This window comes from Myxocyprinus asiaticus, chromosome 48 (assembly GCF_019703515.2).
Source record: "Myxocyprinus asiaticus isolate MX2 ecotype Aquarium Trade chromosome 48, UBuf_Myxa_2, whole genome shotgun sequence".
Taxonomy (NCBI): Eukaryota; Metazoa; Chordata; class Actinopteri; order Cypriniformes; family Catostomidae; genus Myxocyprinus; species Myxocyprinus asiaticus.
Genome location: NC_059391.1, coordinates 28,570,143 through 28,594,866, shown reverse-complemented (window position 1 = coordinate 28,594,866; position 24,724 = coordinate 28,570,143). Strand labels below are relative to the sequence as shown.

The 24,724-nt window shown below is 34.3% G+C and overlaps 2 protein-coding genes across 3 annotated transcripts in view; both read right to left on the bottom strand.

Moving 5' to 3' along the window:
* Positions 1-1,269, bottom strand: part of LOC127437098 (protein MON2 homolog) — a 60,496-nt gene extending 59,227 nt beyond the window's left edge. Inside the window, exon 1 of the mRNA XM_051691763.1 lies at positions 849-1,269. Coding sequence (XP_051547723.1) covers positions 849-968 — 120 coding nt within the window. The 5' untranslated portion in view covers positions 969-1,269. The remainder of the gene's footprint in view (positions 1-848) is intronic.
* Positions 1,270-5,764: 4,495 nt separating this feature from the next.
* Positions 5,765-24,724, bottom strand: part of LOC127437112 (sodium- and chloride-dependent GABA transporter 2-like) — a 30,213-nt gene continuing 11,253 nt past the window's right edge. For both annotated transcript variants that reach the window (XM_051691801.1, XM_051691800.1), the window contains exons 5-15: positions 24,037-24,124; positions 23,740-23,872; positions 23,356-23,490; positions 16,935-17,038; positions 15,909-16,033; positions 13,999-14,111; positions 13,737-13,874; positions 13,317-13,419; positions 12,389-12,489; positions 11,901-12,071; positions 5,765-10,529 (exon numbers count right to left, since the gene is read on the bottom strand). In XM_051691801.1, coding sequence (XP_051547761.1) covers positions 10,365-10,529; positions 11,901-12,071; positions 12,389-12,489; positions 13,317-13,419; positions 13,737-13,874; positions 13,999-14,111; positions 15,909-16,033; positions 16,935-17,038; positions 23,356-23,490; positions 23,740-23,872; positions 24,037-24,124 — 1,376 coding nt within the window. In that variant the 3' untranslated portion in view covers positions 5,765-10,364. The remainder of the gene's footprint in view (positions 10,530-11,900; positions 12,072-12,388; positions 12,490-13,316; positions 13,420-13,736; positions 13,875-13,998; positions 14,112-15,908; positions 16,034-16,934; positions 17,039-23,355; positions 23,491-23,739; positions 23,873-24,036; positions 24,125-24,724) is intronic.

The following is a 24,724-nucleotide window of genomic DNA, read 5'->3' as shown; positions in this document are numbered from 1 at the left end:
TTTTCGCACCAAACTACGTTCATCTCTACAAGACAGAATGCGTCTCCTTCCTGAGCGGTATGATGGCTGGGGGTCCCATGGTGTTTATACTTGTGTATTATTGTTAGTACAGATGAACGTGGTACCTTCAGGTGTTTGGAAATTGCTCCCGAGGATGAACCAGACTTGTGGAGGTCCACAATTTGATTTCTGAGGTCTTGGCTGATTTCTTTTGATTTTCGCATGATGTCAATCAAAGAGGCACCGAGTTTGAAGGTAGGCCTTAAAATACATCCACAGGTACACCTCCAATTCAGTACACCTCCTATCAGAAGCTAAATTAGACTTGACATCATTTTCAGGAATTTTCCAAGCTGCTTTAAGTCACAGTTAACTTAGTGTATGTAAACTTCTGACACACTGGAGCTGTGATGTAGTCAATTAAAAGTGAAACAATCTGTCTGTAAACAATTGTTGGAAAAATTACTAAGTAGATGTCCTAAACGACTATAGTTTGCTAATATTAAATCTGTGGAGTGGTTACAAAATGAGTTTCAATGACTTCAAACTAAGTGTATGTAAACTTCTGACTTCAACTGTATGTACATACATGCCTACCTATATATTGATATGTGCAATGCGTGGCACTTAGATCTATATTAGAGTTTAGGCTCTATGTACACACAAACATGCACATGCATGCAAACTGTACATATGCATATGCAGTCCATTCAAGCTCTTGATTGTCATTGTACAGGTACAACGCACAAATGTATGCATACATATACACTCCTACACACTAATATTATATATTAATACACACACGGACACAGAGATGTGTACATATACACATATATAGATGTCAGTACCTCTTTGACTGGAGGGAATTTCTTCTTGCACTCCATAGACAGCGAGCGCAGATCCGTCTGCATGTTCTCCAGGAGTTTCTTCACCGCTTCAGGACTGCTCGTCGACATCTTTACACTCATTCAACACTAATTACACTCTAATTAACGACTAAGAAATGAAACTAAACTGACCGATGCGTCGGCTCCAGCGCGAGACATATAAATAAACCCTCAGTGTCACACACATCAATAAATGTGCCTCTGTTCAGCCGAAAACGCGCTTGTGTGCCATAAATATGATCTTAATCATGCTGATGTATATTATCTATATGATCCTGATGACATATCTGATCTATATGCACGCTTAACGCCGCAGTTTCATAATTTTTCCTTCAGTCCTGGATGCCATAATGCCTGTGCGGAAAATGACACGTCACGCGCACGCGTCACTTCCGTAAACACTAAGCAGGGAGGAGCTGTGGCACCCCCACGTGGCCGTTGAACAACGGTTCATTGATTTAATTGGCTGCGCTCCCATAAACTGGCGAGGTGACAAGAGGCCGTTCTTTTTGAATGAATGTCTATGGAGGAGATGCCTTTGTGAGGAAACAGCTCATCATTTAATGAACTGACCGCCTGTCTGGTAATCTTCAACACGTTTTACATTAAAAAATCCTTTAATAATGAACTATGTGTGGAGTTTACTATAATAAAATTGATGTTTTATAAGAGAATTCACGGACAATTTTGCGACAGGTAGGTGTCAGTTTACGGCTCTCCCTATTCATTTGTATGGTATCCGCAAACGTTGACTCACTGTTGTAACACGCATTACACACATAACACACATATTGTTATAATACATTATATTGTTATGTTATATTATATTATATTATATTATATTATATTATATTATATTATATTATATTATATTATATTATATTGTTATGTTATGTTATATTATATTGTTATATTATGTTATGTTATATTATATTATATTATATTGTTATATTATGTTATATTATATTATATTATATTGTTATGTTATGTTATATTATATTGTTATATTATGTTATGTTATATTATATTATATTATATTGTTATATTATATTATATTATATTGTTATGTTATGTTATATTATGTTAATGTATATTATATTATATTAGGCTCTATTATATTATATTGAATCAAATTTTGTCATTGTGCAACAAAAAGGCAGCTTTCTCATATAAAAAAATTGTCATTACAGACTGAAATCACAATGAATCTTTTACATAAGCTTACAAATAAAATAAAAACACAGAAGGAAAACAAAAACAAAAACAATAAAATAAAAAGGTTATAAGTGTTCTGTTATACAAAAACATTCTTATCTAAGAGAAAATGTAAATATATAGCTTAGGAACTTTTCATAATTTTTAATGCATCAAAATACGGGGACAGCTATATTTTAAAAACATTCAGATGGGGTGTGTTTTTAAGAATATGTATATAAAAATGTAACAAAAGCATCAGATTATTTAAAACTAAATAGAAAAATATCTCCCAATTTATTACACCAAATTTGAAAATATTTCAGGAACTAATAGGTATAACATATTTTTATTTATTTATTTATTTACTTTTTATCCAGCTGTATGCAATTCAACTTTCCAAAAGGTCTCCTCAAAATTACAGTCAAAACAGTTAAACTGTTTCGACATCATTATTACACATTTTTCTTTGTATGAATTAACAACAATAAATCTCACTCTCAGAAATTTGTTTAATGAACATATGTCATTCATAATTTTAAAGTGTATCTCTTTGCATTTGGGAGTGATATGAATTATATTATATTATAGCAGAGATTATTTTATTTATTTAAACCTCCGCGGCTCTATCAGATATGTTAATATAATATAAAGTAACATAACATAACAATATAATATAATAAAATATAATATAACATAACATAATATAATATAACATAACATAACAATATAATTTAACATAATAATATAATATAATATAACATCACATAACAATATAATATAATATAACATAACATAAAATAACAATATAATATAATATAACATAACATAACAACATAACATAATAATATAATATAATATAACATAATATAATATAACATAACATAAAAAATAACATAATATAATATAACATAACATAATAATTATAACATAACATAACAATATAATATAATATAACATAACATAACAATATAATATAATATAACATAACATAACAATATAATATAATAAAATATAATATAACATAACATAAAATTATAACATAACATAATATAATATAATATAACATAACATAATAATAACATAATAATATAATATAATATAATATAACATAACATAACATAACAATATAATATAATATAATATAATATAATATAATATAACATAACATAACATAAAATCATAACATAACATAATATAATATAATATAACATAACATAACATAACATAACATAATAATATAATATAATATAACATAACATAACAATATAATATAATATAATATAATATAACATAACATAACAATATAATATAATAAAATATAATATAATATAACATAACATAAAATCATAACATAACATAACAATATAATATAATATAACATAACATAACATAACATAATATAATATAATATAATATAACAATATAATATAATATAACATAACATAACAATATAATATAATATAATATATAGTAACATAACATAACAATATAATATAATAAAATATAATATAATATAACATAATATAATATAACATAACATAATAATATAATATAATATAACATCACATAACAATATAATATAATATAAAGTAACATAACATAACAATATAATATAATAAAATATAATATAACAACATAAAAATATAATATAACATAACATAACATAACATAACAATATAATATAATATAATATAATAGTAATATAACATAACAATATAATATAATATAACATAATAATATAACATAACATAATATAATATAACATAACATAACAATATAATTTAACATAATATAATATAACATAACATAATAATATAATATAATATAACATCACATAACAATATAATATAATATAACATCACATAACAATATAATATAATATAATATAACATCACATAACATAACAATATAATATAATATAATATAATATAATATAATATAATATAACATAACATAATATAATATAATATAATATAATATAACAACATCACATAACAATATAATATAATATAAAGTAACATAACATAACAATATAATATAATCTAATATAATATAATATAACATAACATAATATAATATAACATAACATAACAATATAATTTAACATAATATATTATAATATAACATAACATAATAATATAATCTAATATAACATCACATAACAATATAATATAATATAACATCACATAACAATATAATATAATATAATATAACATCACATAACATAATAATATAATATAATATAACATCACATAACAATATAATATAATATAACATCACATAACAATATAATATAATATAATATAACATCACATAACATAATAATATAATATAATATAACATCACATAACAATATAATATAATATAAAGTAACATAACATAACAATATAATATAATAAAATATAATATAACAACATAAAAATATAACATAACATAATATAATATAATATAACATAACAATATAATTTAACATAATATAATATAACATAACATAATAATATAATATAATATAACATCACATAACAATATAATATATTATAATATAATATAACATCACATAACAATATAATATAATATAATATAACATCACATAACATAACAATATAATATAATATAATATAACATAACATAACATAACATAATAATATAATATAATATAACATCACATAACAATATAATATAATATAAAGTAACATAACAATATAATATAATAAAATATAATATAACAACATAAAAATATAATATAACATAACAATATAATATAATATAACATCACATAACAATATAGTATAATATAATATAATATAATATAACATCACATAACAATATAATATATTATAATATAATATAACATCACATAACAGTATAATATAATATAATATAATATAACATAACATAACATAATATAACATCACATAACAATATCATATAATATAATATAACATAACATAACATAACAATATAATATAATATAACATCACATAACAATATAATTTAACATAATATAATATAACATCACATAACAATATAATATAATATAATATAATATAACATCACATAACAATATAATATAATATAATATAACATAACAACAATATACTATATTATAATATAATATAATATAATATAACATAACATAACATAACATAACATAACAATATAATATAATATAATATAATATAACATAACATAACAATATAATATAATATAATATAAAGTAACATAACATAACAATATAATATAATAAAATATAATATAATATAACATAAAAATCTAACATAACATAATATAATATAATATAACATAACATAACAATATAATTTAACATAATATAATATAACATAACATAACAATATAATATAATATAATATAATATAATATAATATAACATAACAATATAATATCATATAATACAATTTTATTATATAATATAATGTATTAATTTGGGGTTTTTATACTTTCATTTTTTAAATTGCTTTATTTGTTTATTTATTTATTGCATTGCTTAACATTTAGATTTATTAATTGAGCAGAAATCAAACAAGAGATCAAATAAACTTACATTATCTTCAAAATAACTTAATTATGCAAAGTTTGTGTTGCAACCAATTTATTGCAACAGCTATTTGCTGAGATGATCTGTTCATGGCAACAACAACAACAACAACAACAACAAAATCTGGATTTAATGGATTAATCCATCGTGTAGATAATACTTTTATTATTATTATTTCTTTAATTGATGTAATGTTTATACATGAGCAATATATCTGGCTAAAGAAATGTAACACATTTACAAGTTCACAAAATCCAAACTCAACCGCTCTGTACAAGGTATTTACATATAGATTGCTGGTGGTTCACATACTCAGTACACTTCAACACGTCATACAAGTAATTAAATATGTACCAAAAGTGAGGAAAACAATGAAAAGGAAAAATTGATTGGTCCTCAGTTTGCAATCAAGTTGATTTTCGCAGGTGTTAAAACATGTATACCTCTATACTGTTTGACAGTGAATGCTAGATGACAAACTAACACTGCATTAATAAAGTTTCAATATGACAGTACAAATACAGAATCATGGAATACAGAAATGTATGATTTATATTAGCTGACATCCCAGAATACTGTCAAATGCACAAGAATTATTGATCATTAAGCTAACACTGTTAATTTTTTTTCACCTCAAAACATACAATTCAAACTGATTTCCATTCATTGCCTTTAATACTTATCCCATACTACGATGTGATGAAAGTTCTAACGTTCATAATTTCTAACTAAATCATGTTGATGTGAGTAAAAAAAATCCTACAGATTCTACTGTATTTATGAAGCATATCCATATGGATTCTAAAAACATTCATTTGCTTCCTCAGAAAGCAGATGCATTGATTGTTTTAACCGAAACAGTCGTAAAGACATTCCCATTTCCATTTCTAACACCTAGCTACTATTTCAATTCTGTTCCACTCTGACACCTGCTGGGCAAAGGGTCTGATGGGATGTCCTGCCAAAACAATGCAGACACCCCCTTCTAATTAAACAAGTTTGGCTAATCTAGTCATTTCTGTAAGGTGAAATCTTAATGCTATGACGTACAGTGACATTCTAGACAATATTGTGCTTTCAACTTTGTGGTAATAACTGTTTGTGGAGGCCCTTATCTGTTTTGAGCTGAACATGACGGAAGTCAGATTCAATCAAAAGAACCGACTCATAAGAGTCATTCATTCGGGAATAGCACTACACGGATCATGCTGTAGATTCAAACGAACCGGCTAATAAGAGTCATTTTTTCTGGAAGCAGACTATACTGGCCGCGCGGTATCTTTCGCGCTGTAAATTCAAAAGAATAGACTCAAAATAGTAATTTGTTTGGGAGTCGGACGACACTAGTTGTGCTGTAGATTCAAAGGAACCAGCACATAAGAGTCATTCATTCGGGAACTGAATTCACTGGTCCCGCATTATGTTTTACATTGTAGATTCAAAAGAGTCATTCGTTAGGGAATCGGACTGCACTTGTTGCGGTGTAGATTTAAAAGAACCAGTTCATAAGAGTCATTCGTTAGGGAATCGGACTGCACTTGTCATGGTGTAGATTTAAAAGAACCGGTTCATAAGAGTCATTCCTTAGGGAATCGGACTGCACTGGTCGCGGTGTAGATTTAAAAGAACCGGTTCATAAGAGTCATTCCTTAGGGAATCGGACTGCACTGGTCGCGGTGTAGATTTAAAAGAACTGGTTCATAAGAGTCATTCGTTAAGGAATCAGACTGCACTGGTCACGGTGTAGATTTAAAAGAACTGGTTCATAAGAGTCATTCGTTAAGGAATCGGACTGCACTGGTCGTGGTGTAGATTTAAAAGAACCGGTTCATAAGAGTCATTCGTTAGGGAATCGGACTGCACTGGTCGTGGTGTAGATTTAAAAGAACCGGTTCATAAGAGTCATTCCTTAGGGAATCGGACTGCACTGGTCGCGGTGTAGATTTAAAAGAACCGGTTCATAAGAGTCATTCCTTAGGGAATCGGACTGCACTGGTCGCGGTGTAGATTTAAAAGAACTGGTTCATAAGAGTCATTCGTTAAGGAATCAGACTGCACTGGTCACGGTGTAGATTTAAAAGAACTGGTTCATAAGAGTCATTCGTTAAGGAATCGGACTGCACTGGTCGTGGTGTAGATTTAAAAGAACCGGTTCATAAGAGTCATTCCTTAGGGAATCGGACTGCACTGGTCGCGGTGTAGATTTAAAAGAACTGGTTCATAAGAGTCATTCCTTAGGGAATCGGACTGCACTGGTCGCGGTGTAGATTTAAAAGAACTGGTTCATAAGAGTCATTCGTTAAGGAATCGGACTGCACTGGTCGTGGTGTAGATTTAAAAGAACCGGTTCATAAGAGTCATTCGTTAGGGAATCGGACTGCACTGGTCGTGGTGTAGATTTAAAAGAACCGGTTCATAAGGGTCATTCGTTAAGGAATCGGACTGCACTGGTCGTGGTGTAGATTTAAAAGAACCGGTTCATAAGAGTCATTCGTTAAGGAATCGGACTGCACTGGTCGTGGTGTAGATTTAAAAGAACCGGTTCATAAGAGTCATTCGTTAAGGAATCGGACTGCACTGGTCGTGGTGTAGATTTAAAAGAACCGGTTCATAAGAGTCATTCGTTAGGGAATCGGACTGCACTTGTCGCGGTGTAGATTTAAAAGAACCGGTTCATAAGAGTCATTCGTTAGGGAATCGGACTGCACTGGTCGTGGTGTAGATTTAAAAGAACCGGTTCTAAAGAGTCAATCGTTTGTGAACTGCCCTACACTGGTTGCGCTGTAGAGTCAAAAGAACCAGCTTATAAGAGTCATTCGTTCAAGAATCAGACTACACTGGTCACGTTATGTGTTTCGCACTATAGACCTTGTTCACAGTAGCGACATCTTAAATGTTTGGGTGGGAATGAAAATGAGACTGTGATGGAAAGACTTACAGTTGAGTTGTACTGTTTTTAAAGTGTTTTAGATCTTTCCCATCTTTTTTTTTTTTTTGATTTTCTGCCCAATTTGGAATGCCCAATTCCCAATGTGCTCTAAGTCCTCGTGGTGGCGTAGTGACTCGCCTCAGTCCAGGTGGTGGAGGACGAATCTCAGTTGCCTCCTCGTCTGAGACCGTCAATCCGCGCATCTTATCATGTGGCTTGTTGAGCGCGTTACCGTGGAGACGTAGCGCGTGTGGAGGCTTCACGCTATTCTCTGCAGCATCCATGCACAACTCACCACACGCCCCACCGAGAGCGAGAACCACATTATAGTGACCACAAGGAGGTTACTCCATGTGACTCTACCCTCCCTAGCAACCGGCCAATTTGGTTGCTTAGGAGACCTGGCTGGAGTCACTCAGCACACCCTGGATTCAAACTCGTGACTCCAGGGGTTCCCATTTCCATTTCTTTTTTTTCTTTTTTTTTTGGGGGGGGGGGGATTTTTCCCCTTTTTCTCCCAATTTGGAATGCCCAATTCCCAATGCGCTCTAAGTCCTCGTGGTCGGATAGTGATTCGCCTCAGTCCGGGTGGTGGAGGACGAATCCCAGTTGCCTCCGCGTCTGAGACAGTCAACCCGTGCATCTTATCAAGTGGCTTGTTGAGCGTGTTGCCACGGAGACATAGCGCGTGTGGAGGCTTCACGCCATCCACCGTGGCAACCACGCTCAATTGACCATGCGCCCCACCGAGAACAAACCACATTATAGCGACCACGAGGAGGTTACCCCATGTGACTCTACCCTCCCTAGCAACCGGGCCAATTTGGTTGCTTACGAGACCTGGCTGGAGTCACTCAGCACACCCTGGGATTCGAACTAGCGAACTCCAGGGATGGTAGGCAGCGTATTTTACCACTGAGGTACCCAGGCCCCTCATTTCCATTTCTAACATCTAGCTACAGTACAAACATCTAAAACAGTTGACAAAAAAAACTCTAGAAAACATGAGTTGTGGAAAATTAGATTTGATCTAGGAGCTTTATACAGTGCATGCTATTATCTATCCCTCACAGCCTTGTTATCATTCCTGTCAAAAATCAAAGCGATACTGTGAATAAGGTCTAAAGAAATGGTAGAGATTAAACACTGTCAGAGTATTCTATGGTGTTCCGTCTGCATTGTGGGAAAATGCACGTTCAAGAACCATCAACAGAAGCGAAATTCCTGAAAATCAAACGGTTGTTTTTTATCTTTTTTATTTTTGTTATTTATCCGAATAAGCACCGGTTCTCAGTTCCAAACCCTACCTTTGGAATTAATTGGAACGCCGACACCAAGCCAGGCCCCATCACCCAACATCACTGCCTGATCCCACTTTCTCTAAGCAAAATATAAATTCTCATTTCTTTATTTTTTTCTATTTTTTTTCAGTGAAATATGCAAATATGCATAACATGCTGTGCCTACATTTTTTTCCCCCTTGAATTTACTTTAGAAACGTCACATTACGGAAGTAAAATGGGTTTTGAACATTGTTTCATGTTCACATTCACATTCCATTATCCATAATATTCACACTAACAAACACTTCACACTCTCTTGTCTTACAAGAGCAAACATGAAATCAAAAGAAGCTCTTATAATCCTCTCATAGACCAATGGAGGTCAAACATCACCCTGGCGTCTCTGTATAGTTTATTTGGCTGCCAGTATTGTGAGGTATCATGGGAAGTTTAGAAGGACCACCCTCTGGGAAACACAGAGTGGTCCATCACAGTTCCAGTTCGGGGTGGGGCTAACAGTGTGACTCCTTCTCACTGACGGGGAAGTACCCGTCTTTGGTCGGGGCACTCCGCTGGCGAAGACTGTCGCCATCGGCTGCAAAAATGGCCTGAAGTTTCTCCTGCTCGCGTTTGGTCTTGGCCAGGTCAGGAGAGGGTGTGGTGAGCTCATGGAAACGCTGAGGACAAAATAAAGAACAGAGGGAGAGAAATGGGTATGTTTGGAATAGCATCCTAGCATACTTCCCATTTAATTTTTGCAGTATGCAGAATGTATATTGTGCACAATGCGCTAATTTTCTGTATGCACAGAATACTCGGATTACATTTGCTGAAATGTGCAGAATACAACCAGAGCACATTGTGTAAAATACTGTACCTACAATGCAATGTGCTCGATTTGACCTTTTTTAAACATTTCCTAACTCATTATTTGATTAGACAGTTTTAAACAAAATTGGATAAGAAATGCAAAATAATGGTTTCTGGCATAATGACATAATGGCATGAATAAATAAGGATACATTCAATATATTTATTATTATTATCATTATTAATATTGCTATTATTATCACTAGAGATTTTTACACAAAATTGGATAAGAAATGCAAAATAATGGTTTCTGGCATAATGGCATGTATAATAATAATAATAATAATAATAATTTAATAAATATAATAACAACATTAGTACAAAATTAATTACTATTAATAGTATTTTTTTAGCAACATATTTTTGTATTTTAATATTGGATTAAAATACAAAATGATGGTTTCTAGTAATAATAATATGCATTATTGTTATCATTATTATTATTATTGTTGTTGTTGTTGTTAATTATATACTGTACTGTATAATAATTTATTTTATTTATTTATTTTCAATATTAATAATAATATATGAATAATCCATATTATGTTTTCTGTGGTCTAATAATGTTATAGACTTCTGTCGTACAACAGAAATAAAACTATAATTAAAATCAGTTCTAATTATCAGTTCTTGGAAGTAAGTGACCTTTATTGGTAACACAACAATAAATGGGTTCCTCTAGCTGTGTAACGGGAGCCAGCTGGTACATGATAGCTGTGCAGTGTGTAAACTTCACTCCCCTGGACTCAAGAGGCGCACTAGCGACTGACTGTAGAGGCTGTAGCCTTTAGCCTCCTCGTTACCACGCCCGCCTCCCACGCCGGCTGACGCCGGTTCGAATCCCGCTCTGAGCGGGTCGAGCAGGACAGGTTGCACATGCTGTGGTAATGTTAAGACCAAGGGTTCGATTCCCATGGAACACACAATCTGAGAAAATGCATACCATGAATGCACTTTAAGTGGATTTGGATAAAAGTGTCAGCTAAATGCATAAATATAAATGCATTAAAAAGCATTATCAGTCGGACTCTGCAGTACTGCACAGTATGCAGTAAGCATTATGATAGTTCTGAACACATCCTTATAAAACACTGTTCCACAAACGTGTCAGAAAGTATTAAAATGTGACTTGTTTCTCTGTTACGTCCAGGTTGCCAGATTGAGACAGCGCCACTCACCTCTCTGAGAGAACCTTTGGCTGTACTCATCTTAGAAATGACCCACAGCGGGATACAGACCATCGAGGAGAGAGCGAGCAGCCAGCCAAGAGCGTAACCCCACCATGGGTACACATACTCATTATTGTACTTCAGAGGAGTGTATTTGATCAGGGAGAATGCAAATGTACCCTTCCAAGAGAGAAACAACGGTGAAAATCAGATTAGAGAAGTTTATAATTGAACTAAAAATGTAATCAAATAGTGTTGATCTGTCTTTAAAATGAAATAAACACTTGAAAGCAGCACCGTTTGCATTAGAAACGACAAGCTCTTGTGCAGTTACAGGAGCTATTTATACAATACAAGTACTAATATCTTTACAACTGTAACAACTCAGCTTCTTCAGAAATTTTCTCTTGTTCTTAGTATTCGTCCTTTGGCTCTCCCTAATTTGGCTAGCTTCTACCATGAGACGGATGGAGCTTCGAAGGTAATTAAACACTTACAAAACATGTGGCCGGGGTGAAGAACATCCAGCAGTATTTAATATACGGCCCAGGGCGATAACCGATCATATCCTCGATGTTATCATAGAATCGATTAGCACCTGAAAAATAAAGTTTGATAGGCAATTTGTTTTAAAAAAAAGCACAAATCTGTGTTCCAGTGAGACACTTACTTAATTTTTTGAGGGTTTAAAGGCAGAAATATGAAGCTTATAATTTTATAAAAGCACTTACATTCATTCTTGTGTTAAAACTGGTGTATTATTTGGGCTGTAAAATGCATAAGTAAATCGTAATTTTTACTGTTGTTTTAGGGTTTACGGCGTTACGTCGTCATGACAACAAAGTTGTAAAATTGGATTTAACTTTACACAGATGCGGTTAGTAAGTGATTTTATGACACTAAAATCATGTTAACACACATATTGTTTACGTCTTGTGTTATATTTTAAAGGGACAGTTCACCCAAAAACCAAACATTTTCACTTGCATTGTGAGGACCTACAGAGCTGAGATATTCTCCTAAAAATCTTCATTTGTGTTCTGCAGAAGAAAGAAAGTCACACACATCTGGGATGGCATGAGGGTGAGTAAATGATGAGAGAATTTACATTTTTGGGTGAACGATCACTTTAACATTTACGGATTAGCCCCCATTGACTTCCATTGTAAGTGCCTCACTGTAACCCAGATTCTGGCGTTTTTTTTTTTTTTTTTTTTTTTTTTTTTTAAATAAACAAGGGACAAGTCTAAATGATTTTTGTGGTAATCAAAATTATGCCACAAATGCTGTCGATTGAGCTTAACTTGCATTGAACCCGGAATATTCCTTTAAATGTCCAATAAACCACTCATTTACAGGTGTATGGAGAAACACAAACCAGAACTGACAGTACAGAAAATACAAAGATATAACAAGCACTCCTACCGTATATCCAGGCAATGCAGACTGTCTCAAAAATTGCAACAAAGAGCAAACACATTCCACTCGCTGCGTAGTAATCAAACAGCTGGAAGACATACATTCCACCCTGAGAAAGAGAGAGATGGTTGGAATGGTTTACAGTATGAATCTGTTCAGAAATGGTGAATTAGCCAGTGACGGTCAGTGAGATATGAAGCTAAATAAGTCTTTGAAATGTTTGGATGAGATTAAACTGACAGTATAGTATTCTAAAACATCCATATAGAATGTGACCGTTCTATCTGGCCAGACATTGAGAAATGTACCATGGTATGAAGTTCCTTGCAGTAGCATGTAAATACTGTTCCAGTAGTGTTTTTTAAGGCATGTGTACTACAACAGACCTCAAACACATCCACATGAGTGTAAACAGAGCTGCTGTACCTCTGTGAGCATAATCAGACCCACGAGGAAGGACACGACGGCCACAGCGAGGATGAGTAGTTCTCTGCGGTTCTTTCTGCGGAACACAGACGGGTACATGTCCACCATAGCCGTGACCAGACTCTCCACACACACAAACTGGACCGGGACAAAAAGAAGCAGTTCAGAACTGTTCGTAAACTGTGTGTACTTCAGTAACAACTGTTAAAATATCACACTGTCAAAGGTTAAAATATGATGTAATATTGATACTGGTTCTTGCCTGGCTGTCTAATCCCAACAGAACAATCATTATGAAGAAGAAACAGGCCCACAGCGGTGAGATGGGCATCATAGACACAGCCCGCGGGTATGCAATGAACGCCAAACCAGGACCTGAGAGAGACCAAGCAGAAAACAAAACAGAAACATTACCAATATATTTCTTTCTGTGCAGAATATATTGGAAATACTGTACAGTATATGTTGTAAACAACACTGTTGAAGGAAATATGTATTTTCAAATTGAAAGTATATTTTGGTCCAATTTTCAATATCAAAATATATTACAAAATGTTCAACAGGTGTGAGAAAAACAGTCAAAACATTGCGATGAAGCAACTATTTTGTAACTTGCTCAAGTGTATTTTTCAAAATAAATTTTGGACAATATTTGGGATTATTAAAACAAAACAAAAGGCCACAAATATGTCTGGAAATATAAATATTTATTTTAAAAAATTATATTTTAATTATATACATATGATTAATTTTTTTTTTAATATAAATATATTTTACTATTTATATTGGTAATATATATGGCAATTTTTTTTAAATAATTAAAGATATCAAATATATCATTATTTATTAATTTATAAATATTCATTATTCATTCATTAATTAATTTATGTTGTGTATGGAACAATTGGTGGAAGCAAGTTAGCATTTACTCCTGTCGTGTCATTTTTGCCGTGATATTGACATTTTATATAGAAATTAACATGATGTTCTCTTTACAACTTTATTTGATTGGTTACACACTGATAAAAGTGATAACCTGCAATTGTTACCTCAAGGATCTACAAGTATTTCTACTTGATCTTACCCATAAAAATAATTTTCGTGCAACCTAATTTGTAATTTGTCATTTTTTTTAGGTATACCTCACACAAATTCTTTTTTCAAGTGCCTGTAAATATTTTTAAAATGCATTACTAAATTTGCGAATAAAATACTGCTCATCATATTGCTAGTCTGAAACTTTACAGCTAACCCTTGACCCCACTCACAGTTAGCAATCTATTCTGATTAAAAAGGCCTTGACATGTTTAAAGACATTGGTCATTTACACACAAACTGACCTCGACAAATGTGTAGATTGGGAAAGAGAGAGATCAGTTTGTGTGCTAAAGGTGAATTATCCTGAAAAACCTGATTTGCAAGTTTTTATTGTTCACCAGTGGAACTGCGATGATTCATTTGCAAGGAAAATTACACAACTCAAAATGTAAGACACAAACATATAAAAAATGATCAAGTCAATAAGAAGTCAGTAGATGACATTAAGTCCCTATAAGCATTTTCAGTGTTGATTTTGGGGGAAAATCAGCCGAATAAGTTTACAAATGAACATGCAAGAGCTGTGGGGTCTGTATAATTTTATGAATGATGGAATTTCCAATAAAAAGCTGTTCAATAGCCTTTGCCATAAATTAAACTGCATTTTTTTCTGTTTAGAGACCATGAGTGACCTAGTGCTGAAGTGCAGACAAAGTGTAGGAGCTCATTTTCGGCATTTCAACAACGTGTCCTGTTTATGCAACATCTAAATGGAAAAATGCTGCTGAATTTGCCTTTAATGGAGTTTGAGCCAAAGCAATTACTCAACAACATTGCTTGTAGTATCAAGTGGCGTGGGAGTCGAAAAATCAAGAACTTTATCAAAATTATCTTGATTTAGCTAGCTAGAAAATGCTGCTAATATAAACAGCATTGCCGACACTGTGCATCCAGTTTCAAATAAATCAAGGCCTGACATTTTTCAAACTAGTAGTGGACTACTATATATCCGGCACAGTTTCCGATGTTGTACCTTTACCGGAAAAGTGGTTTGATGTATGAAAGTGGCTGTTGTATCTCTGTGACTGTGACAGTGATTGTCCAAACACATGGGAACGGTGAAGTGCCACCTACCAGATTCTGCAACTTCTGAAATCGGAACGTTTTGCTCGTAAGACATGAAGCCGAGAATTGAGAAGATGGCAAAACCAGCGACAAAACTGGTTCCGCTGTTGAGAAAACACAAGGCCAAAGAATCCCTATATACAAAAAAGAAAACAACTGTGTTAGGAAAAAGCGGTTGGCCATTCAGGAAACATGGAAGTAACATTATGAAATAATGGAAGTCTGAAAGTACAGAGCCATCACTAAAGATATAGACATGATGTATTAATATCGATTGTGTGGTCACAGGTGTATTTGTGAAAGACGCTGTTGAAATCAAATATTATTATTATTACTATTAGAACTTAAGAGTATGAACTATCTGTTTTATCAGAATTAGCACTGGGGAGAGTTGACACTTTTGTTATTGTATATTAACGAATAACAAAATCGCTGAGCATAAGGTAATGTTTAGCTCAATCCGGCCTTTGACTTGGCAAGACTTGGAAATGGGATTGACGTCACTACTCTGTTCTATATGAATGAATGAATGAATGTTACATTTATTTAGCGCTTTTCTGACACTACACACAAAGCGCTTTACACAGTGAACAGGGGACTCTCCTCAACCACCACCAGTGTGCAGCATCCACCTGGATGATGCGACGGCAGCCATAGTGCACCAGTACGCCCACCACACACCAGCTATTGGTGGAGAGGAGAGAGTAGAGTTAAAGAGCCAATTAATGGATGGGGATTATTAGGAGGCCATGATTGATGAGGGCAAATGGGGGGAATCTGACCAGGACACCGGGGTTTTTAATGACCACAGAGAGTCAGGACCTCGGTTTAACGTCTCATCCGAAGGACGGATTACTACTATATATAGAGCTTTCAAAAGGCATATCAAACATGAAAATTAAATGCCACTGGCAAATATGTGAGTTCAAATACTAGGAAGACCCAAAATTAAGATACCAGTTTTGTCTTAATCTGTAACCCCAACATTTACTTCAAAACCTTCTCAGAACTGTGTATCTCTGATGGTTTTGTCACCTGTAGCAGTTGTTGTTGTATTTGTTGTAGCTGCCGAGTGCGGTAAGGCACCCCAGACAGATGGCATATGAGAAAAATATCTGTGTGCCCGCATCCATCCATACCTGAAATGACAAGAAAAGAGATTCCAAGTCCTTCAGCTGAATATTTCATCATTTGTTTTACTTCGCCCTGGGTATACTGTGTGTGTATTGTGAAAACTCTATTGTAAGGCATAGTGTCTGTCATATATTTCTTATTGTTTAATCTGTTTATCTCGATGCATATGTGAAAATCTAATAAACTTTAACAGCTTGTTGTTTTTCAAATTGGTACTGAGTTTTGCCTGTCAGTGGATCAACAATGTAATCATATATCAAATACCTACAGCATTCCTTGTCATGTTTTTTTTTTTTTTTTTCAGCCAAACAATTCAACATGTGCTTAGAGGACATACTGAATAACTAAATAAAATCCCCATGACATTAAAAAGCAACAACACAATGTACACTGTAGTAGACAGTCTCAAATGTTGTGTAAGGTATCTGTGAAGTCTTAAGCTGCATTAACCCACAGTTTTGCTTCAAGGCAAAACAGATGAAAGACGAGATGCTTTTGTAGGATTCCTGAGCTTTTGTAATTGCTGTTTTAGAAGCCTTAAAATGGCTGAAACAGGTTTTTACATGCTCTAGGAAAAACGTGTTTAGCATGTCAATCTAACAGACTGACATGAAACACAGTGGGTTTGTGTTTTCGTAACGTTGGCAGCTCTTGTGTTGCCACGGGTGATGCAGATCTGTCAAAGTTCTTATTAGTCTTAACACAATCACGTATGAAGCCACATGTGACATGCCCACATTAGTGGGGTAACCTTTGCACAATAAAGAAGTTCATTGAAGTAAATTTGAAGAAAATAGTGACCTTATGGACATTCGCATCATAAAACCCTCAAATTTGGTAAATTTGCAGCAAACTTGCCATGTGGTTGCTTAGGTGTTCTGAGTGGTTTAGCATGTTAGCATATTGCTGTGCAGTTATTAGATTGTTCTTGAGTGTTTTTTTAGCATGCTACCATGCTGCTATAATTTACTAAGGTGTTATGAGTGGTTTTAGCATGTTACCATGTTGCTGTGCAGTTGCTAAGGTAGTATGGCTGTTTTTCTACAATGTTAGCATGTTGCTATGCAGTTGAAGAGGTGTTCTGAGTTGTTACCATGTTGCTGTGCAGTTGCTAAGGTAATATTGCTGTTTTTCTACAATGTTAGCATGTTGCTATGCAGTTGAAGAGGTGTTTTAAGTTGTTACCATGTTGCTGTGCAGTTGCTAAGGTAATATGGCTGTTTTTCTACAATGTTAGCATGTTGCTGTGCAGTTGCTAAGGTAGTATGGCTGTTTTTCTACAATGTTAGCTTGTTGTTATGCAGTTGAAGAGGTGTTTTGAGTTGTTACCATGTTGCTGTGCAGTTGCTAGGGTGTTCTGGGTGGTTACTAGTTCGTTCTGAGTGGTTTTTTGTTTTAGCATGTTTGCATGTTGATGTGCATTTTCTAAAGTGTTATGAGTGGTTTTAGCATGTTGGCATGTTGTTATGCTATTGCTATGGTTTTATCACTGTTTTTCTAGAATGTTAGCATGCTGTTATTCAGTTGTACAGGTGTTTTGAGTTGTTACCATGTTGCTGTGCAGTTGCTAAGGTAATATGGCTGTTTTTCTACAATGTTAGCATGTTGTTATGCAGTTGCTAAGGTAGTATGGTTGTTTTTCTACAATGTTAGCATGTTGTTATGCAGTTGAAGAGGTGTTTTCAGTTGTTAACATGTTGCTGTGCAGTTGCTAAGGTAGTATGGCTGTTTTTCTTGAATGTTAGCATGTTGCTATGCAGTTGAAGAGGTGATTTGAGTTGTTACCATGTTGCTGTGCAGTTGCTAGGATGTTCTGCATGGTTACTTGTTCGTTCTGAGAGTTTTTTTTTTAGCATGTTGATATGCGTTTACTAAGGTGTTATGAGTGGTTTTAGCATATTGGCATGCTGCTATGCAGTTGAAGAGGTGTTTTGAGTTGTTACCATGTTGCTGTGCAGTTGCTAAGGTAATATGGCTGTTTTTCTACAATGTTAACATGTTGTTATGCAGTTGCTAAGGTAGTATGGCTGTTTTTCTACAATGTTAGCATGTTGTTATGCAGTTGAAGAGGTGTTTTGAGTTGTTACCATGTTGCTGTGGAGTTGCTAAGGTAATATGGCTGTTTTTCTACAAATTTAGCATGTTGCTATGCAGTTGAAGAGGTGTTTTGAGTTGTTACCATGTTGCTGTGCAGTTGCTAAGGTAATATGGATGTTTTTCTACAATGTTAGCATGTTACTATGCAGTTGAAGAGGTGTTTTGAGTTGTTACGATGTTGCTATGCAGTTGCTAAGGTAATGTGGCTGTTTTTCTACAATGTTAGCATGTTTTTATGCAGTTGAAGAGGTGTTTTGAGTTGTTACCATGTTGCTGTGCAGTTGCTAAGGTAGTATGGCTGTTTTTCTACAATGTTAGCATGTTGTTATGCAGTTGAAGAGGTGTTTTGAGTTGTTAACATGTTGCTGTGCAGTTGCTAAGGTAGTATGGCTGTTTTTCTTGAATATTAGCATGTTGCTATGCAGTTGAAGAGGTGATTTGAGTTGTTACCATGTTGCTGTGCAGTTGCTAGGGTGTTCTGGGTGGTTACTAGTTCATTCTGAGTGGTTTTTTTTTTTAGCATGTTTGCATGTTGATGTGCATTTACTAAAGTGTTATGAGTGGTTTTAGCATGTTGGCATGTTGTTATGCTATTGCTATGGTTTTATCACTGTTTTTCTAGAATGTTAGCATGCTGTTATTCAGTTGTACAGGTGTTTTGAGTTGTTACCATGTTGCTGTGCAGTTGCTAGGGTGCTCTGGGTGGTCTTATGGACATTCGCATCATAAAACCCTCACAAATATATCTAGAGTTACCGCAAACTTGCCGCAAATTCACAACTCATTATTTTCACATGCAAATGAGCTTTGCGGATAGCTTTGTTGCCAAAGGTTTGCTGCAGGTTCACTACTATCGGTAAAGAGCTGCAAACTTCAACAGCAGAGCTCATTAGCATGTGAAAATAATGAGAGGTAAATTTGCAGCAAACTTGCCATGTGGTTGCTTAGGTGTTCTGAGTGGTTTAGCATGTTAGCATATTGCTGTGCAGTTACTAGATTGTTCTTGAGTGTTTTTTTTGGCATGCTACCATGCTGCTATAATTTACTATGGTATTATGAGTGGTTTTAGCATGTTACCATGCTGCTGTTCAGTTGCTAAGGTAGTATGTCTGTTTTTCTACAATGTTAGCATATGTTGTTATGCAGTTGAAGAGGTGTTTTGAGTTGTTACGATGTTGCTGTGCAGCTGCTAAGGTAGTGTGGCTGTTTTTCTATAATGTTAGCATGTTTTATGTAGTTGAAGAGGTGTTTTGAGTTGTTACCATGTTGCTGTGAGTTGCTAAGGTAGTATGGCTGTTTTTCTACAATGTTAGCATATGTTGTTATGCAGTTGAAGAGGTGTTTTGAGTTGTTAACATGTTGCTGTGCAGTTGCTAAGATAATATGGATTTTTTTTCTACAATGTTAGCATGTTACTATGCAGTTGAAGAGGTGTTTTGAGTTGTTAACATGTTGCTGTGCAGTTGCTAAGATAATATGGATTTTTTTTCTACAATGTTAGCATGTTACTATGCAGTTGAAGAGGTGTTTTGAGTTGTTACGATGTTGCTGTGCAGTTGCTAAGGTAGTATGGCTGTTTTTCTACAATGTTAGCTTGTTGTTATGCAGTTGAAGAGGTGATTTGAGTTGTTAACATGTTGCTGTGCAGTTGCTAAGGTAGTATGGCTGTTTTTCTTGAATATTAGCATGTTGCTATGCAGTTGAAGAGGTGATTTGAGTTGTTACCGTGTTGCTGTGCAGTTGCTAGGGTGTTCTGGGTGGTTACTAGTTCGTTCTGAGTGTTTGTTTTTTTTTAGCATGTTTGCATGTTGACGTGCATTTACTAAAATGTCATGAGTGGTTTTAGCATGTTGGCATGTTGTTATGCTATTGCTATTGTTTTATCACTGTTTTTCTAGAATGTTAGCATGCTGTTATTCAGTTGTACAGGTGTTTTGAGTTGTTACCATGTTGCTGTGCAGTTGCTAGGGTGCTCTGGGTGGTTACTAGTTTGTTCTGAGTGTTTTTTTGTTGTTGTTTTTTTTAGCATGTAAGCATGTTAATATGCATTTACTTAGTTGCTATCTGTGGTTTAAACATGTTGGCATGTTGCTATACAGTTGCTTAGGTGTTCTGGGTGTTTTTGAATTTTTGCTTGCAAGCATGCTGCTGTTGCTAATGTTTTATGACTGTTTTTCTAGAATGTTAGCATGTTGCTGTGCAGTTGTAGAGGTGTTTTGAGTTGTTACCACGATGCTGTGCAGTTGCTAGGGTGTTCTGGGTGGTTACTAGGCCATTGTAATAGCACACTTCTACAAGCCGCATAATTTGAGGCATGCATGGTGCAGGACGAGTTGAATACTTGAGTGTTAGGAGTTTGTTCAAATCACTAACTATAAGCAATAATAGCTTACCTTAGCAAACACCACTAATAAATAAATGTAGAATATATATATATATATATATATATATATATATATATATATATATATATATATATATATATATTGTACACAGTATTGCAATATAATTTAAACATCCGGAATGTATTGTGTATTAGAAACAAAAATTGCTGTTTGTTGAAACCGTGTTCTCATGGCTACAACTGGTGTCTTTCTCTGAGAAAATTGTTCACACTTTCACACATCTGTCATCTGAAGTTGAGAGCCACTGACCTTGATTACTGATGTCTGAGTGAGATGCAACATTTTGAGAATTTTACCTGTGATGCTAAAGTTTTTAGAGCATTGCATCCCCGATTTGTCTAACTTGTCTAGTTGTTCACGTAAATGCTGAAGCGCTTATTAAATTGGCCTCATTTTTGTACTTGTAAAATCAAAAGATGCCAACACAGCAAATGTTATTTCTAAAATCCAACCAAAATGCTCTTTCTGTTGAAAAACTGAAAATATTAACTTTATTAATAGATGTTCCTGTTGTAGTTGTGAACGATTCATCAGTGCATATTTTCTTAAGAAAAATGTTTGTCTTTGTAATCTTTCATCAAGTTGCAGTAACTTCCGTCTCTGCAACAATTTCCCTTTTTTGCTGAGGTTACCAAATCATTTTTTAACAACCCATCATAAAGAGACCATACTTACAAAAAATTTAGAGTTCTGGCAGACTTGCTGCAAATTCGCTACTCATTATTTTCACATGCAAATGAGCATGCTGTTCACTGCAAATGTTTGCCAGAAGTTTGCATCTCCTCACCGGGAGTAGTGAACCTGCAGCAAACCTTCAGCAACAATGAAGAGTTTGCCGTCAAGCTCGTTTGTATGTAACAATTATGAGTGGAGAATTTGCGTGAGTTTGCAGCAAGTCTAGATGTTTTGTAAGGATGGGGAGCCCCACTCTCCCCGGTTACGCTTACTGTGTGTGGGGGGTGGAATTTGGACCCCGTCCCGGAATCTTTCACCGCCCATCACTTCTTGATGTGTAAAATCAAGTCCCACCCAGCTTCTCGTTTCCTTTAAAAATGCATCACATTACTTAAGTCAAATGGGTAATGAACAAATTACACACATACAGCTTAAGATTAAACAGAAATTGTTATCTCTCAAATCCAGACAAAATTGCTCTCGTTGACTAGAAAGAGATTTTCCCGAATTAGTTTTACGCAGTTTCATCTATAGTTCAAAATGCTGATATACATCTGGGTGGCCGAGTCAGATCATGTTCTCAGATATCATGTGGGGTGTGTTTCTGACACATCTGTGAAAAGGAGTTCAAAGGAGGGCAGAAAACAGCACTTCCCTGCTGAGCATTCTGCACTGGGTCACGACTAAAGCACCTGGGTAGACAAATCACGTGACCTTTCAACTCAGAACACTATGTTTAAGAAAAAACAATTCCGTTTTGTTCCGAAGGAATTACCAAACTCACGCTTTGAGAAAATATTGTGTCCTTGTTGACTCTACTGTCCCTTTCTAGCCAAGCAAACCATGGTACCACTGTACAGTCATCATATCAGATGGTAGCATAAAAAAAAAATGAAATGGTCTTAGCTGGTTTAAGATGGTCTCCCAGCCTGACTAGCTGAAAAGTGCCCAAAGTGCTTTTAAAACAGGACAATAGACCTGCCTGATCAGGTTTGGAGACCAGCTAAGACCAGCAAACCAGCTTAGGCAGTTTTATTAAGCAGGAAATACCATGGTACTTCTTTGTAAGGGTAGAAGCAAAGCTAGTTAGGAAAGTCACTATTATCCTATTAGTTAGTTACCATACTTTAGTTTAGTTAGGATACCTGTGGATCAGCTAACCTTCCCAGATCGGGATAAAGGTAGAACTGGATCCCACGGGACGCTCCAGGCAGCGTGACCCCTCTGATGAGTAAAATCAACAGCATCACATACGGGAAGGTTGCTGTGAAGTACACCACCTGTTGAGTAACAGGAAAACAGCATGAAGCTACTTGCTAATTGCTAACTATTGTATCTTCAGATATAGTCAGGACGATTCTTGATAGACAGACAGATAGATAGATAGATAGATAGATCATCAGCTATTAAAAACACAAATCATCTGACCACTCTAGATGACAACATGAGGTGATATCGCCCAAACAAACATATTTTGGAGACGTATCATAAATCCAGTTATCTATTTCAAAAGGTATCTACACATGTACCTTGCCAGTGGACTTTACGCCCTTCCAGATACAGAAGTAGCACAAAACCCAGGCCAAGAGCAGACAGAGCACCAGATCCCAGTGTAACGTCCCAATCTCATCAATTCCAGAGGAGATCCTTAAAACTCTTCGTCTGCCATGAGTAGAACACATGTTAGCGGTATCTTGAACATGGATAAGCAAGCAAATTAAAAACTTTGTATATGTAAAAAACAAAACTCAACAAAAATGAAGAAAAAACATGAGGTCACCACCATGCAAGAAAACAGATACCAGCAAGATACTTAAAAAACTCACTCCCAAAATTCAATCACGGGTGATGTTGCGTTTTCCACGTAGTTTTGTTCAACGGATCCATTTCGTCTTTGGAACTCCACGCAAGAATCTAATAAAATAAAAGTAGCGCAATTGGGACATTCAAGACTTTATGTTGCTTTAAGAAACTCTGGTTTTTGAGCAATGAGCAAAACCTTCAAAATGACAATGTAGAGGAGAATATATTAACATTAAACTGTATGGATAGTTAATCAAGACAAACTTTGAAAATGCTTGTTAAAGCCTTGTCTAAAAATCTGAAAGTTTGAAGGCTTTATGTACTTTGAATACTTTAGTAGATATACAGTGGATGGATGGATGGATGGATGGATGGACGGACAGACAGATGGGTGTTTGGGTGGATTGGATGTTTGGGTGGATAAATGTATAATTGTTTGGATGGACGGATGGATGGATGGATGTTGAGGTGTTTGGATGGATGTTTAGATGTTTGGATGGATGGATGAATGCTTGGATGAATTTTTGGATGGATGGATGGATAGATTAGATGGATATTTGTTTAGATGTTGCGTAGATAGATAGATGGATGTTTAGACTGATGAATGTTTAGATTGATGGATGGATGGATGTTTGGGTTTGACTGGATGTTTGAGTGAAAAAATGGATGAATGTTTGCATGGATTAATGGATGGATGGGTGGATGGATAGA